Raw genomic sequence first — 16,854 nt, 5'->3', positions numbered from 1 at the left:
ATACCTTCCCTGCGACGTCGCTGTGGCCGGCGATCCGCCTCCTTTCTAAGGGGGCGCTTCGTGCAGTGTCACAGCGACTTCACACGCCAGCCGTCCAATAAAAGCGGAGGGGCGGAGATGAGCGGCCGGAACATGCCACCCACCTCCTTCCTTCCTCATTGCCGGTGGATGCAGGTAAGGAGCTGTTCGTCTTTCCTGCTGTGTCACACATAGCAATGTGTGATGCCGCAGAAACGAGGAACAACCAGCAGCAAACCCCACCAACGATATTATGAAAAGGAGCGACATATCAACGATTTTTGACGTTTTTGCGATCGTTGATCGTCGCTCATTGGTGTCACACGCTGCGATGTCGCTAACGACGCCGGATGTGCGTCACTAGCAATGTGACCTCGACGATATATCGTTGGCGATGTCGCAGCATGTAAAGCGGGCTTTACACGCTACGATATATTTTATCTAACGATATGTCGTCGGGGGTCATGTCGTTAGTGACGCACATCCGGCCTCGTTTCACATATCGTAGCGTGTAACACAAATGAGCGACTGTGAAGGAGCAAAAATACTCACCTTATCGTTGCTTGTTGACACGTCGCTCATTTTCAAAAAATCGAACATCCTTCTGTGCTCTGGTTGTTCATAGTTCCCGAGGCAGCACACGTCGCTCTGCGTGACACCCCGGGAACGATGAACTGCAGCTTACCTGTGGCCGCCAGTAATGCGGAAGGAAGGAGGTGGGCCGGATGTTTACGTCCCGCTCATCTCCGCCCCTCCGCTTCTATTGGCCGGCCGCTGTGTGACGTCGCTGTGACGCCGAACGTCCCTCCCCCTTCAGGAAGAGGATGTTCGCCGCCCACAGCGAGGTCGTTCGGGAGGTAAGTATGTGTGACGGGGGTTACCGTGTTTGTGCGACACGGGCAACAAACTGCCCATATTGCACAAACGATGGGGGCGGGTGCGATCGCACATGCGAACGCACGATAAATTGATACATGTAAAGCAGCCTTTAAGCACCCTTCACTTTAAAGTCGGATGTCACTCAGCATTCAGGTCTGAGTCCGTGAAAGGTTTTCACAAACTCGCATTAAGGAGAACATGGAGAGATTTTTTTTCTAATTACTATTTTCTCCACATTTGAGAAAGTGGATCCTGATCCGAGTCTTGAGAGATCAGAATAATCAAACCGTTTTTCTTGGATGACGAAAATATGGTTTTGTAAACTAAGCTGTAGGGCTAAACTCATGGCAAGTCTATTTCATGCTTATTATATTGGCTACAATAAGCAGCTCTGTTTCTATACATCCATGTTGTACGTGGTGAAGCCATGCCGTGTTGTGCGTGATGAGGCCAGGCCGCGCTGTGCCGTGTTGGGTTGTACGTGATAAGGCCAGCCCGTGCTGTGTTGTGTTGTACGTGATAAGACCAGCCCGTGTTGTGCCTGATGAAGCCCTTCTATACCATATTGTGTGTGATGAGGCCAGGCTGTGCCATGGCTTATGGTAATTGTGTGTGATGAGGCCATGTTTGTGCACGATGATGCTTTGACGTGTTGTGCATGATGAGGCCGTGCCGTGCCGTGTTGTGTTGTGTGTAATGAGGCCAGGCCGTGCCGTGTTGTGCGGGATGAGGCCAGGCCATGCCGTGTGTGTGTGTTTGTGCGCGTGTGATGAGACCAGGCTGTGCCATGTCCTGTTGTGTTGTGTATGATGAGGCCAGGCTGTGCCGTGATGTGCGTGATCAGGCCATGCCTTGCCATGTCTTCTTGTTGTGTTCTGAGGGATGAGGCCGTGCCATGTTGTGTGTGATGAGGCCAGGCCATGCCATCTCTTGTGTTGTGAGTGATGAGGCTGTGCCATTCTGTGCTGTGTTCTGTGTGATGATACCTTGCTTGTATATCTCCCTTAGGCTGCTTTCACACATCCGGTTTTTGCAGTGCGGCACGATACGGCGCTCTGCAGAAAAAAACGCAACCTTTTTTCTTTTGCCGCCGGTTGCGTTTTTTCCCCGCATAGACTTGCATTAGCGCCGTATTGTGCCGCATGGCCTTGCGTTGCTTCCGGTTTTTGCCGGATGTGGCATATTTAGCCCATGCGGCGGCCGGATGGAACGTTGCCTGGCACGTTTTGTTGTGCGGCGAAAAAACCTCATCGCGCCAGATCCGGCACGATTTACAGTGCAAACTTTTGGACGCCGGATACGGCGTCCTGCGGCAAAAAACGCATCTGGCCGCCGGATGTGGTTTTTTGCACTTCGCATGCTCAGTATCAAGCCGCATCCGTCAAAAAACGTACGGGCCGCAAGGAAAAACTTATGCAACGGATCTGTTTTTTTCGCCGCATCCGTTGCATAGGTTTTTGAGCCGGATTGAGCCGCACTGCTAAAACCGGATGTGTGAAAGCAGCCTAAGGCTGGTTTCACACTACGTCTTTTTAACATCCGTTGAAAACGTTATTTTAGCGGAAGTACGGATCCAGTGCAAATGCGTTTTCATTTCAATGCATTTGCAATGGACTCGCGTTAACATCCGTTCACCTGCGTTTGCGTGCGTTATAGTGAGGATCCAGTGACTTGCAGTTTTTTAACATGTTTCAAAAACGCTACTTGTAGCGTTTTTGAGCTGCGTCAAAATACTGCAAGTCACCGGATCCTGACTAAACAGCACGCAAACGCAGGTGAACGCTGGCGTGCTGATAGACAGGATCCTGCTTTTGTACTGAGCATGCCCAGAAAGTACTGAGCATGCCCAGAAGCAGTCTCGCGTGATCTGTCTATCTCTCTACTCCCTCCCTCACCCTCTCTCTCTCTATCTCTGTCTTTCCCCCTTCCTCTCCTCCCTCTCTCTCCCATCTGAGAGCTGCGGACACTCGTAACCAACGTAAATATCGGGTAACCACTTCTCTTAGTTACCCGATGTTTACGTTGGTTACGTGTGCAGACAGCCCGGCTCCTAGCAGCTGCAGACACTCGTAACCAAGATAAATATCGGGTATCCAAGGCCGATGTTTACCTTGGTTACGAGCGTCTGCAGCTGTCAGAAGCCGGCTCCCAGTCTAGTTCCCCTCACTCCCGATCACATGACTCCAATGCCCGCCCCTAAACATCCAGTGCAGGATCCTGCAAAATAACACATGCGTTTGCATGCGTTTTTTGCTGTAAAAGCAGGATCCGTACTTCCGCTAAAATAACGTTTTCAACGGATGTTAAAAAGACGTAGTGTGAAACCAGCCTTATTCAGTCACACTGGTAAAAGTTTGACTTGGGTCATCGATGCAGGGGCTGTTCTTTCCCACAGAGTAGCTCTTTCCTGACATAACTTAGATTTTTAGTTTACAATAATCTGACAGCAATGATTTTTTTTAGGTCTATTATACCAGCCTAGACCTTTGTGTATGGCACTTTCATGGCTTGGCACTCTTTCTCAGTTCATTTTATACTTTGTATTGTACTGCCAAGGAAGTGCCTTCAGAATGAGCTCAGTCCCTCCTGATTAACAGATTGACTTCCTTCACCATTTAGCAGTATCCAGCATACAAACACAGGAAGGTCTCATGTCTATCTGCACTACGACAGCTGTGCTACCATGTCCCCTACTTGCCGGTGCTCATACGGCTAGATCAGACAGCTTTGTTTTTAGCTCTGATTTGAAGGCGGAAGTGTTAATTGTTATACGTGTTTTTTAATTCTCTCCTAATACATGAAAGTTGTACTTGTTCTGTATCCCCCTCTACTGGGGAGACGATAGATGAAAGGGTCAGATGCAAAGCAGAGAATATCCGCAACAACCTCCAGTCAGCTATATGTCAAACAACCCACCATATCTCCGCATCTGGTTAACTGCAGGCTATGGAGCAGGAGTCGCACACTATTAAAGAATGTTGGGTAGCTGACGACTGAGCATATATGTGTAATTTCCATTTAGAGAGAGTATTATTTCTTGTAGTAGAGATCACTTATGTTGAGAACTAGCAAATCCGATCCTTCTTTCTCCCATGTCCGTCATGTCCAAGTTGGGTTCACCCTCATCCAACATAGAGATCTAGATTTGGTCTCGCAGACTATTTATTTCTGATCGTACGATCATCCCCACTAAAGCATTGAACCTCTTGGCCTGGTGAGTAAGACAAATGTTCCCTGCATGAGTCATTGTAATTATACTGCTTATCTGCCGAAAACATTTGGTGGGCAGTGCCCGTAAGCCAGCGCCTGATCAAAGCTGCCTGTTATGAGCATTGGAGTTCCTGCCAATGAAAATAATCTGGTCAGTGGCACTTTGCCAAGGTACCTTGCTTAGCTAGCGTATTGCATATGTATAGTGATTTCATCTAATGGTCTTCTTTACGGTCAATCTGGGAGTAGTGGAAAGTGGCAACACAATTGAATGCTGCTAATTGAATTTAAAGGGAAAACTGTCGGCAGGATTTCAATGTGCTTGACAAGTCCATCGATACTTTTTATATGACCAGTCAGCTCCTCCTTTACTGAGAAATCAGCGTTCTAATTGATATGCAAATGGCTATTGTAGATCAGCCTCAGTCACTCCAGCTCTATTCCCATTCCTGCGTCGCCTCCTCCTGCTTCACTAACCACTCCTTTGCTTGCATCCACACAAGCTAGAGACTGTCAGTCAAGCAGGAGGAGGTGGGGCTGGGCAAGGAAGGAGCTGGAGTGACAAAGGCTTCAGATCTACCATATTCATTTGCATATCAATTCAAACACTGATTGTCTCAGTAACCAAGCAATTGACTGGTCATTAAGGCCTAAGCCACACGGCGAGAAAATCGGTGTGAGTGGAGTGCGATTAAAAGATCGCATTCCACTCCGACCAATATTAGCCTGTGTGTCAGCACACATGAGCGATTATTTTCTCAGCCCTAATCGGACCGAGAAAACTATCGCAGCATGCTGAGATTGTAATGCGATACTCTTCTCTCGCACCCATTCAAGTGAATGGGGCGAGAGAAAAATCGCACTGCACTCGCAGTACACCGGTGTACCGTGAGTGCAGGGCGAGAATAGCAATAGCCGGCTACGGAGGAGAGAGGGAGATAAATCCCTACCCTCCACAGCGCTAGCCCGCCCCTCCTCAGTGCCGGTCCGCCCCCGCAGCTGAGGTCTTCTCGCACAATTGAACCTCAGTCGTATGGATACTAGCATGACACTCGGCTCCTGCTGTGCTGCCAGTACGAGCTGAATGTTATGCAAGCATCGCACTAGTCCCCGTGTGGCCCCGGCCTAAAAGTATTGCTGGCCTTGTATTTTAAATGACTATTTGCATGTTCTCCAATGGATAAGGGATAATCTGCGAATTTAGGAAAACCTGTTTAAATATATTAATATAGAAGCTAGTTACATCTGTGGTGCTAAATTTCTAGACTTTTAGTACATAGCATGAGGTATCGAGCTAGCAACAAAGAGCGATCTCGGCTCACCCGATCCATATCACACCTGGACCTCTGATCTGGGGCAGTGCACGGTAGTCTGCTTCTTGTCTGAGGAAGCGCAGAGCTCCAATTGTTGAGAAAAAGATCCAGTATAACATCACAAAGTTGGTAGAGATAAAAACAGCCTTGATTTCTTCATACTAAAAACCACAACGTGCTTAGATGAGCCTTACACGTTTTGAACCCGAGTAGGTTCTTAATCATAGACACATAGCCTTGCAAATGGTTATAACCTATATATACCCTCCTATCAAGACAAGCTGTGTCTTCGTAAGAGGGTATATATTCCCCCCCACTTCTTCCTTTCTTAATTGGAAACACAGATTGGTTGATTTATTCCAAATCTTGAAGGAGGAATAATAGCGGAACGGTAGAACATGGAGATCCAAGAAAGGATGATGAGATGTGTTATTTCATGGGGAATATAAATGATTAATAAAATATTCTTGTCAGGAGAGCTGACCGGTACTGCTTTATTTTCCTTTATGTTTTCTAATGTGTTTTACAGGGCGACAGTGTCCACAAGTCTGTATTCATCATATTCTTCCAAGGAGACCAGCTGAAGAACAGGGTGAAGAAGATCTGTGAAGGGTAGGAGGCAATCAGTGATTACTGTTCTGCTGAGCCAGTTTTATGATGTAAATAATATAGAAATGTGTTTAGACAAGAAAAAGAATATAGGGGTTTTTTTTGTTTTTTTTTATTAAAGGGCAATCTTATTTTTCCAGAAAAACCTTCACATTTGTTCAGACTGTACCCACGTTGCGTCGTGTCCCTGCAGAAATTTCTGCAGCGATTTGAACAGTACACGTGCGCTTCAAATCGCTGCAGAAACACTGCGTAATGAATGCAGTGAAAAACCTGATTTCATGCGCTCTGGATGCAGCCCCCATCATAGACCGAGCGGGAGCTGCATCCAAAGCGCACGGAATATGTGACATGTTGCTTTTCTTTGTCGCTCCATTGGGAGACCCAGACAATTGGGTGTATAGCTTCTGCCTCCGGAGGCCACACAAAGTTATTACACTTTAAAAAGTGTAACCCCTCCCGTCTGCTATACACCCTCCCGTGCATCACGGGCCCATCAGTTTTATGCTTTGTGTTGAAGGAGGCACACATTCACGCAAGCTCCACATTTTAGTCAGCAGCAGCTGCTGACTTTATCGGATGGAAGAAAAGAAGGCCCCTCACAGGGCCCCCGGCATGCTCCCTTCTCACCCCACTTTGGTCGGCGGTGCTGTTAAGGTTGAGGTACCCATTGCGGGTACAAAGGCTGGAGCCACATGCCGTTTTCCTTCTCCATCCCTTAGGGGCTCTGGGAGAAGTGGGATCCTAGCCGGTCACCAGGCACTGGGACCGGGCTCCCTCCGCAGCCCCTGTGGGAACCTGACGGACAGGAGACTGGATGTCATCAGGGACAGGCCCTGCTTCTTTGAGGTACTCTGTGTCCCCTTGGGGACGGCGCATAGAGCGCCTGTGGATCGGACACTGCAGCAGCTGCGCTGTGTTTGGGGCCGCCGGGACTACCGCGCCGACCGTGCCTGTTTGCCGGCCGCGCTTATAACTCGAGTCCCCGGCTTTTGCGGCCTAGTACCGCATATTCCCGCCCCCGGGCCTGCCAGTCAGGGTCAAGGGCGGACGCTAGACTGAACGTCAGCGGTGAGGGCTGGAGCATACTTAGTATCCTCCTCCCCCCTCACTGAGCACCGTGGGGCACCAGATTCCCGCACTTTTTAAGGCACGCCCACGGCTCCCTCCTCCTCACAGAACGCTGGCAGCCATTATTATCATCGCTGCTGCCGGAGGAGAACTTCAGATAGAGCTCCAATAACTCTGGGAGGCCCAGGCAGGGAATCTGGTGGACACACAACCGCTGAGCGCGGTCGGTAAGCCGCACCTGTTACAGGTGCTGGCCCCCCTGGGTGCCGCAGTGTATATATATATATATCCATATTGGGTATACATTTGCTCTGCTCGGCTGCAGTATTTGCTTAGCTATATACCCTCACTGTTTGCTAAGAGGAGATAACAGCATGTCGTCTGCAAAAAGCAAGGGTGCCAAGGCACAGGCTTATTTTGCAACTTGTACCTCTTGTGCGGCTATGTTACCTGCAGGTTCCACCTACCCTCATTGTGTGCAATGCTCGGCCTCTGTGACACTCATTCAGCTGGAGCCTCAGGCACTGGTGGGACCCTCGGCTCAGGTAGAACCACCGGCTGTTACTGTCCAGGTGGCAGGGACAGAGTTTGCAGTGTTGGCTGAGAAACTTTCTGACTCCCTTTCACAATCCATAGCTCAGTCTATGGACAAATGGTCTGCTAAGATACTTGAAGCTTTGCAGTCCAGACCGGTAACACAGGCCCCGGGCACTGTTGAATCATTGACCCCAGGCCCCCCTCGGTTAGAGCAGCAAACTGCTCCTGAGGTGACACATAGGTCCCACGGGGAGGACTCCGACTCGGACTGTAGTCACAGACCGTCTAAGCGGGCTCGCTGGGGACCTTCATCCACTTCATCACGCTGCTCAGGGTCTCAGCATGAGGACTCTCTGGAGGATGAGGCGGACGTTGCAGCTCAGGGCTCTGATCCGGACGGTGCTCTCAATCTTGATACACCTGAAGGAGACGCCATTGTAAATGACCTTATAGCGTCCATTAACCAGGTGCTAGATCTTTCTCCCCCAACTCCACCTATAGAGGAGTCGGCTTCACAACAGGAGAAACACCAGTTTAGGTTTCCCAAACGTACAAGGAGTGCTTTTTTCGATCACTCTAACTTCAGGGATGCTGTCCGGAAGCACAGAGCATATCCGGACAAGCGCTTTACTAAGCGCCTTAATGACACACGTTACCCCTTCCCACCTGATGTAGTTAAGGGTTGGGCTCAGTGTCCCAAGGTGGATCCTCCAGTCTCTAGGCTGGCGGCTAGATCCGTGGTATCAGTGGCAGATGGCTCATCGCTCAAAGATGCCACTGACAGGCAAATAGAGCTCCTGATGAAATCCATCTATGAAGCCACAGGTGCGTCTTTTGCTCCAGCATTTGCAGCCGTGTGGGCGCTCCAAGCTATCTCAGCTTGTTTGTCTGAGATTAAGGCGGTCACACGCACCGCTACTCCGCAGGTCGTGTCTTTGACTTCTCAGGCGTCGGCTTTTTCGTCCTACGCCATGAACGCGGTCCTCGACTCGGTGAGCCGTACAGCGGTAGCATCCGCCAATTCGGTGGCAGTCCGCAGGGCCATGTGGCTACGCGAATGGAAGGCAGACTCTGCTTCCAAGAAGTTCTTAACCGGTTTGCCATTTTCCGGCGACCGCTTGTTTGGCGAGCAATTGGACGAAATTATCAAGCAATCCAAGGGAAAGGACTCGTCCTTACCCCAGTCTAAACCGAACAGACCTCAGCAGCGAAAGATTCAATCGAGGTTTCGGTCCTTTCGGCCCTCAGCCAGGTCCCAATCCTCCACGTCCAACAGGTCACAGAAGGGCCAGAGCAACTCTTCGGCATGGCGGTCTAAGTCACGTCCTAAAAAGACCGCCGGAGGAGCCGCCCCCAAGGCGGCCTCCTCATGACTTTCGGTCTCCACAAACCGCATCCTCGGTCGGTGGCAGGCTCTTCCGCTTTTGCGACGCCTGGTGGCCACATGTCCAAGACCGATGGGTGAGAGACATTCTGTCTCACGGTTACAGGATAGAGCTCAGCTCTCGTCCTCCGACTCGTTTCTTCAGAACATCTCCGCCCCCCGAGCGAGCCGATGCACTTTTTCAGGCGGTAAACACTCTGAAGGCAGAAGGAGTGGTGATTCCCGTTCCACCTCAGGAACATGGTCACGGATTCTACTCCAACTTGTTCGTGGTGCCAAAAAAGGACGGATCATTCCGTCCCGTTCTAGACCTCAAGCTGCTCAACAAGCATGTGAGCACCAGAAGGTTTCGGATGGAATCTCTCCGCTCTGTCATCGCCTCGATGTCACAAGGAGACTTCCTAGTATCAGTCGACATCAAAGATGCTTATCTCCATGTGCCAATCGCTCCCGAGCATCACCGCTTCCTGCGTTTCGCCATCGGGGACGAACACCTTCAGTTCGTGGCACTGCCTTTCGGCCTGGCGACAGCCCCACGGGTCTTCACCAAGGTCATGGCAGCAGTGGTGGCGGTCTTACACTCTCAGGGCCACTCGGTGATCCCTTACTTAGACGATCTTCTAGTCAAGGCACCCTCCAGGGAGGCATGCCAACACAGCCTGACCGTCACTCTGGAGACTCTCCAGAGGTTCGGGTGGATCATCAATTTCCCAAAGTCAAATTTGACACCGACCCAATCGCTGACTTACCTCGGGATGGAGTTTCATACCCTTTCAGCGATAGTGAAGCTCCCGCTGGACAAACAGCGTTCACTACAGACAGGGGTACAATCTCTTCTTCGGGGTCAGTCACACCCCTTGAGGCGCCTCATGCACTTCCTAGGGAAGATGGTGGCAGCAATGGAGGCAGTTCCTTTTGCGCAGTTTCATCTGCGTCCACTTCAATGGGATATCCTCCGCAAATGGGACAAGAAGCCGACGTCCCTAGACAGGAACGTTTCGCTGTCACGGACAGCCAAGACCTCTCTTCAGTGGTGGCTTCTTCCCACTTCCTTGTCAAAAGGAAAATCCTTCTTGCCCCCATCCTGGGCTGTGGTCACGACGGACGCGAGTCTGTCAGGGTGGGGAGCGGTCTTCCTCCACCACAGGGCTCAGGGAACCTGGACTCCGACAGAGTCCTCCCTTCAGATCAACGTTCTGGAGATAAGGGCAGTGTATCTGGCCCTAAAGGCGTTCCAGCGGTGGCTGGAGGGACGGCAGATCCGAATACAGTCGGACAACGCCACGGCGGTTGCGTACATCAACCACCAGGGCGGCACTCGCAGTCTTCAAGCCTTCCGAGAAGTTCAGCGGATTCTGCTGTGGGCGGAAGCCACAGCCTCAACCATCTCCGCAGTTCACATCCCGGGCGTAGAAAACTGGGAAGCAGATTTTCTCAGTCGCCAGGGCATGGATGCAGGGGAATGGTCTCTTCACCCGGACGTGTTTCGGGAGATCTGTTGCCGCTGGGGAACGCCGGACGTCGATCTAATGGCGTCTCGGCACAACAACAAAGTCCCGGCATTCATGGCTCGGTCCAAGGATCACAGTGCTCTGGCGGCAGACGCGTTAGTTCAGGACTGGTCGCAGTTTCAACTGCCTTATGTATTTCCTCCTCTGGCGCTGCAGCCCAGAGTATTACGCAAGATCAGGTCCGACTGCAGTCGCGCCATCCTCGTCGCTCCAGACTGGCCGAGGAGATCGTGGTACCCGGATCTGTGGCACCTCACGGTGGGTCAACCGTGGGCACTCCCAGACCGACCAGACTTGCTGTCTCAAGGGCCATTTTTCCATCTGAATTCCGCGGCCCTCAACCTGACTGTGTGGCCATTGAGTCCTGGCTCCTAGCGTCATCAGGGTTATCTCAAGATGTCATTGCCACCATGAGACAGGCCAGGAAACCAACGTCCGCCAAGATCTACCACAGGACTTGGAGGATCTTCTTATCCTGGTGCTCTGAACAGGGTTTCACTCCCTGGCCGTTTGCCTTGCCCACTTTTCTTTCTTTCCTTCAATCCGGATTGGACAAGGGCTTGTCTCTCGGCTCTCTCAAGGGACAAGTATCGGCGCTTTCCGTGTTTTTTCAAAAGCGTCTAGCCAGGCTTCCGCAGGTCCGTACGTTCCTGCAGGGAGTTTGCCACATAGTCCCACCTTACAAGCGTCCGCTAGAACCCTGGGATCTTAACAGAGTGCTGACGGCTCTCCAGAAGCCACCTTTCGAGCCGATGCGGGATGTCTCTCTATCTCGCCTTTCGCAGAAGGTGGCCTTCCTAGTGGCAGTCACATCACTTCGGAGAGTGTCTGAGCTAGCAGCGCTGTCATGCAAAGCCCCCTTCCTGGTGTTTCACCAGGATAAGGTGGTTCTGCGTCCGGTCCCGGAATTTCTCCCTAAGGTGGTATCCCCGTTTCATCTCAATCAGGATATCGCCTTACCTTCTTTTTGCCCTCATCCAGTTCACCAATGTGAAAAGGATTTGCACTTGTTAGATCTTGTGAGAGCACTCAGGCTCTACATTTCACGCACGGCGCCCTTGCGCCGTTCTGATGCGCTCTTTGTCCTTGTCGCTGGACAGCGTAAGGGGTCGCAAGCTTCCAAGTCAACCTTGGCTAGGTGGATCAAGGAACCGATTCTTGAAGCCTACCGTTCGTCTGGGCTTCCGATTCCTTCAGGGCTGAAAGCCCATTCTACCAGAGCTGTAGGTGCGTCCTGGGCATTGCGGCACCAGGCTACGGCTCAGCAGGTGTGTCAGGCAGCTACCTGGTCGAGTCTGCACACTTTTACAAAACACTATCAGGTGCATGCCTATGCTTCGGCAGACGCCAGCCTAGGTAGGCAAGTCCTTCAGGCGGCAGTGGCCCACCTGTAAGAAGGGACCGTTATTTCGGCTCTTTTTTATCGAGGTATTCTTTTACCCTCCCAGGGATTGCTTTTGGATATCCCAATTGTCTGGGTCTCCCAATGGAGCGACAAAGAAGAAGGGAATTTTGTTTACTTACCGTAAATTCCTTTTCTTCTAGCTCCTATTGGGAGACCCAGCTCCCGCCCCTGTTCCCTTCGGGCTGTTGTTCTTTTGTGTACACATGTTGTTCATGTTCAATTGTTCTTTGGTTCATGGTTTCAGTTCTCCGAACATCCTTCGGATTGAATTTACCTTAGACCAATTTATAAGTTTCCTCCTTCCTGCTTTGGCACCAAAACTGATGGGCCCGTGATGCACGGGAGGGTGTATAGCAGAGGGGAGGGGTTACACTTTTTAAAGTGTAATAACTTTGTGTGGCCTCCGGAGGCAGAAGCTATACACCCAATTGTCTGGGTCTCCCAATAGGAGCTAGAAGAAAAGGAATTTACGGTAAGTAAACAAAATTCCCTTCTTTAGAACGCAGCGATTTGGCAGCATGCAAAACGCGGTGTTCTAAAAGGCAACGTGCGCATGGATTATGCACAATCTTCATAGATTGTGCTGGGGATGCAGGACGCAGCGTAACTGCATGCAAATACGCAACGTGCGCACATAGCCTAACACTGCAGCTCATCCACATTGGGTTAGTTACAGTACAAGACAATAGAGTTGATTTTTGTCTTTTTTTTTTTTTTTCCCCCTCTTGACAACTTATGTAAGTGATACTCTACTTCTAACTACTCTAAAAGAGAACCAACCACCAGGATTTTCCAATCTGAACTCAAGGCAGTGCCATATAGGCACTAGGTTGCTGAATCCAGGCATACCTGTTGTAGAAATATCGGATGCTTGGTTGCAGAAATATATCTTTAATCAAAGTTGCAGAAATGCACTCCACTTTGATTGCCGAGTGCAACAGAGGTGGGCCTTTTTGGGTTAGGTACTTAGCATGTATTCCTCCGGTGTCCCCCCTGGTTTGCCCCCTCTTATTTATTTGAATATTACGCCGTACTGCCATTGTTGTTGGCTGCGCATACATCTGCACGCACGCCCCTGCCACTCAGTCTTCACCGCATTAACTTCAGTAAAATGGCGCCAGAGATCGCAGTACACGCATGCGCAGACTCCAGGGTCAGTTTAATGAAGACCAAATTACTGTGGCAATGTGCATGTGCCGCCAACAACAGCAATGGTGGTGTGATATTCAAATAAAGAAAAGGAGGCAAGCCAAGAGGATGCCAGAGGAGGAATAAATGCCGAGGACCCGAGCCACAACGGCCTGCCGCCATTGTACCCGGCAATCAATGTGCAGTTCATGAAAGATATTTCTGCAACCAAGCATCGGATCTTTCTACAATAGATATGCCTGGATTCAGCATCTTACTACCAGTATGGCACTGCCTTTAGTTCATATAGCAAAATTCTAGTGGTATTCCTCTTTAAATGCAACAAATTATTCTAAAGGCATATTAAACTTATGGTACTGCGCTTTGCAGTCCACATATGACTAAATGTGCCTGAATGTTTTGACAGCACTTTATGGTTCATCTACCATTTGCAGTAGCCAGCTGTTCACTAGACTAGACAAGGTGGCAACCCCTTTAGCTTTGTGCATCTTTAGCTCTAGATACCGGTCATACTCCTTGTGTGTTTGCTTTCCTGCTGGTACAAGTCTCTTTCCACCTAAGTTTGCTTTCTTTTGCATCCCAGATTCCGAGCTTCACTTTACCCTTGTCCTGAAACACCACAGGAGCGCAAAGAGATGGCGGCTGGAGTAAACACAAGGATAGATGATTTGCAGATGGTAAAAATTTAAAGGAGCTGTTCATTCTGTATGTAATGGAATAGATATATATCTTCTACACGAGAAATAACTAAATATTGGACATTAGAGTGAGTGTAAAGGCGTAGATCCGGTGTACTGTCGTCTGCTGCAGTTCTGTTACAATGTTCTCCTTTTGGACCTTACTTGAAGAATATAAATGTGTGCATAACACATAGAGGCACGCACTAAGATAATAAAGAACTATTGTGGATGTGCATTACAGAAGAAAAATACAATTCATCATTGCAACTTTCCTAATTTCAGGTTCTTAACCAAACTGAAGACCATCGCCAGCGCGTCCTTCAAGCTGCTGCTAAAACAATCCGAGTCTGGTTTATTAAGGTCAGAAAAATGAAGGCCATATACCATACACTGAACTTATGCAACATTGATGTCACCCAGAAGTGTCTGATTGCAGAAGTCTGGTGCCCGGTGGCTGATCTGGATTCCATCCAGTTTGCTCTCAGGAGAGGCACAGTGAGTATTATTGTGTCTATTCTAAAGAGGGTTTTCCCATTAATGAAAGACGATACATGTCTGATCTTTTGAAATCACTAAAACCCAGAGTAGTTTCTCGATTCACTGGTTGGATATGGGATGGAATGGCATGAGAGCCTAAGGCTTATTGCTGTTCTTGGCCATCTCCCTCAGTCCCATAAACATATTGAATGGAGTGGCCTACATTGCAACCATGCCGTTCCTTTCAATCTCCAATTTCAGTGACAAACTGTATTGAGGACCCCTTTTCTAGTGATTGCTGGAACCCTCAGCTATTAGATATTGATTACCTATCCTATGGATTGATTAGTGTAATTTGTGTTAAATTCTCTTAATAATGGATAGATAGGTATGGACATTGCATTGTTATTACTAAACTAAATTCACTTCTGTCATATGTACAGTAAAGGGAATCTGTCAGCAGGATTTTGCTATGTAATTTGAGAGCAGCATAATTTAGGGCAACCGTGCCTAAGATAAGATGTCACTTATTAGGCTGTGTGTTGTAAGTTCACTGCAATCAGAGTTTTATAATCAGGAGATTATCATTGACCAGGTCTCATGAGCGGAACAGTCAGGTTAATTTATGTGACCATGCCCCCAACACTGATTGGCAGCTTGCTGCTAACATAAACTCTACACACGAAACTGTCAGTAGGAGTGTGGGTGGGGTTATACACAGCCCAGAAGTCTTAGCTCTGCTACATCTACATAAGATAAAACCGATACGCTACTAAAACTGCACCAAACAGCCCAGTAAATGGTACATCCACAGAATCAGGATCTTTGTCCCTACATTAAGCTGCTCTCAGATTACATAGCAAAAACCTGCTTACAGATTCCCTTTAACCCCTTCACAACCAATGACATACTGCATGTTGAGCCGGCGGTGATCCCTGCACATGTCTGCTGATTTGAACAGCAGACATGTGGGGCTATCAGCTGTGGGTGACAGCGCGATTTCCCCCGCTGCCATCCGTGGCCCCGTGATACCATCACGGGGAGCCGACGGTCGCCATGGTATCGATGGGTCATGTGATGATTGCTGTCGCTATCATGACGTAGTTCCTGTTAGAGCCGACAAAGCGCCAGCTCACACAGTAATGCTGCATTTCTGCTGATCAGATCTGTGCAGCTCTGACGAATAGAAATGAATGAGCAATCAGACAGTGGATCCATAAAGTCCCTTAGGGGGACTAGTAAAGAAAAAAAAAAAATAATATATGAAAAAATAAAAATCTATACTTGCCTCCCAGAATGCAGCATTTTTCTGATTGCAGTGCTATGTTATGTATGATACATGGCAAAAATGTCCCGTGACTGTTGCAGTCAATCAGTGCCCACTGAGCAGCTGCAGCTTTCAGTATTCCAGAACTGAGGACTTCTAGTCCAATCACAGGAGCTGCACCGGACCGGGAGACAATTATATCGTGTTGTTGAGGTTTTCCCAGTAGTAGACAATACCTTATTAATGTTTCTGTAAATTCATGTCATTTTCAGGAGCATAGTGGCTCTACCGTCCCTTCCATCCTGAACAGGATGCAGACTAACCAGACCCCACCAACTTACAACAAGACCAACAAGTTCACTTATGGTTTCCAGAACCTTGTTGATGCCTATGGTATTGGCAGTTACCGGGAAATAAATCCAGGTATTCTTTTCTATAACCTGCTGCGTAATACTCTGTAGTAATGATTTGTACATAATAAGACTGACTGTTGTTGGGTATGTTTTTATTTTATTTTTTTATAGCTCCATATACGATCATCACCTTTCCTTTCTTGTTCGCTGTGATGTTTGGTGACTTTGGACATGGGATCCTGATGACGCTGTTCGCAGTTTGGATGGTTGTAAGGGAAAGCCGTATTCTGTCGCAAAAGACTGACAATGAGGTAAACGGCCACAATTCTACCAAATGTCAAGATAGCCTTTATTACAAAGCATTTGCCAATCATTCCATCACTGGTGGTCAAAATAAATTCTAATTTGACGTTACTGCTGGCTGATTCCCACCGATCTGATATTGATGACCTGTCTGAAGGATATCTCAGAATTACCGTATTTTTCGTTTTATAAGACTCTCAGCGGAATATAAGATGCACCCCAAATTTGAAGGGGGGAAAATTGGAAAAATATAATTTTTACTGTTAAAATGAGGGTTTGTCTTATAATCCTAGTGCTTCTTATATTAGCTCACCAGGGGGGAAAGGCGGTGGTGGAGCGGCTCTGTAAGGTCACAGGAGGCAGCGTAGGTGATGCTGCAGGCTTGGTGGAGGTGGTGTCGTGGCTCAAGAGGATCAGTGTGCAGATGGTCGGCGATAATGCGGACTCGTGGGGTGTCATGGCGGCGGGAGCCATTGATCTGCTGGTGGGCTCGGAGGAGGGGTTGTCGCGGCTCAAAAGGGTCTGTGCAGCAGCAGAGGGTTGGCGATACTACGGGCTCATGGGGTGTCACATCGGAGAGCGCCATTGATCTGCCAGCGGAGTGCAGGCTCCATTGAATCACCAGCTGTTGACACGATGGACTTCAAGAAAATGGCCGCGGAGGCGGCGCTTGCATGCGCAGATTAAA

The 16,854-nt window shown here is 49.1% G+C and overlaps 1 protein-coding gene across 6 annotated transcripts in view; it reads left to right on the top strand.

Moving 5' to 3' along the window:
- ATP6V0A1 (ATPase H+ transporting V0 subunit a1) overlaps window positions 1-16,854 on the top strand; it is a 118,807-nt gene that overhangs the window by 71,267 nt on the left and 30,686 nt on the right. For all 6 annotated transcript variants that reach the window (XM_075350003.1, XM_075350002.1, XM_075349999.1 and 3 more), the window contains exons 8-12: window positions 5,950-6,032; window positions 13,670-13,763; window positions 14,049-14,261; window positions 15,783-15,933; window positions 16,035-16,174. In XM_075350003.1, the coding sequence (XP_075206118.1) occupies window positions 5,950-6,032; window positions 13,670-13,763; window positions 14,049-14,261; window positions 15,783-15,933; window positions 16,035-16,174 (681 nt within the window). The remainder of the gene's footprint in view (window positions 1-5,949; window positions 6,033-13,669; window positions 13,764-14,048; window positions 14,262-15,782; window positions 15,934-16,034; window positions 16,175-16,854) is intronic.

This window comes from Anomaloglossus baeobatrachus, chromosome 5 (genome assembly GCF_048569485.1).
Source record: "Anomaloglossus baeobatrachus isolate aAnoBae1 chromosome 5, aAnoBae1.hap1, whole genome shotgun sequence".
Classification (NCBI taxonomy): Eukaryota; Metazoa; Chordata; class Amphibia; order Anura; family Aromobatidae; genus Anomaloglossus; species Anomaloglossus baeobatrachus.
Note: the sequence above shows the minus strand (reverse complement) of the source record. Positions and strands in the feature narration are given on the sequence as shown.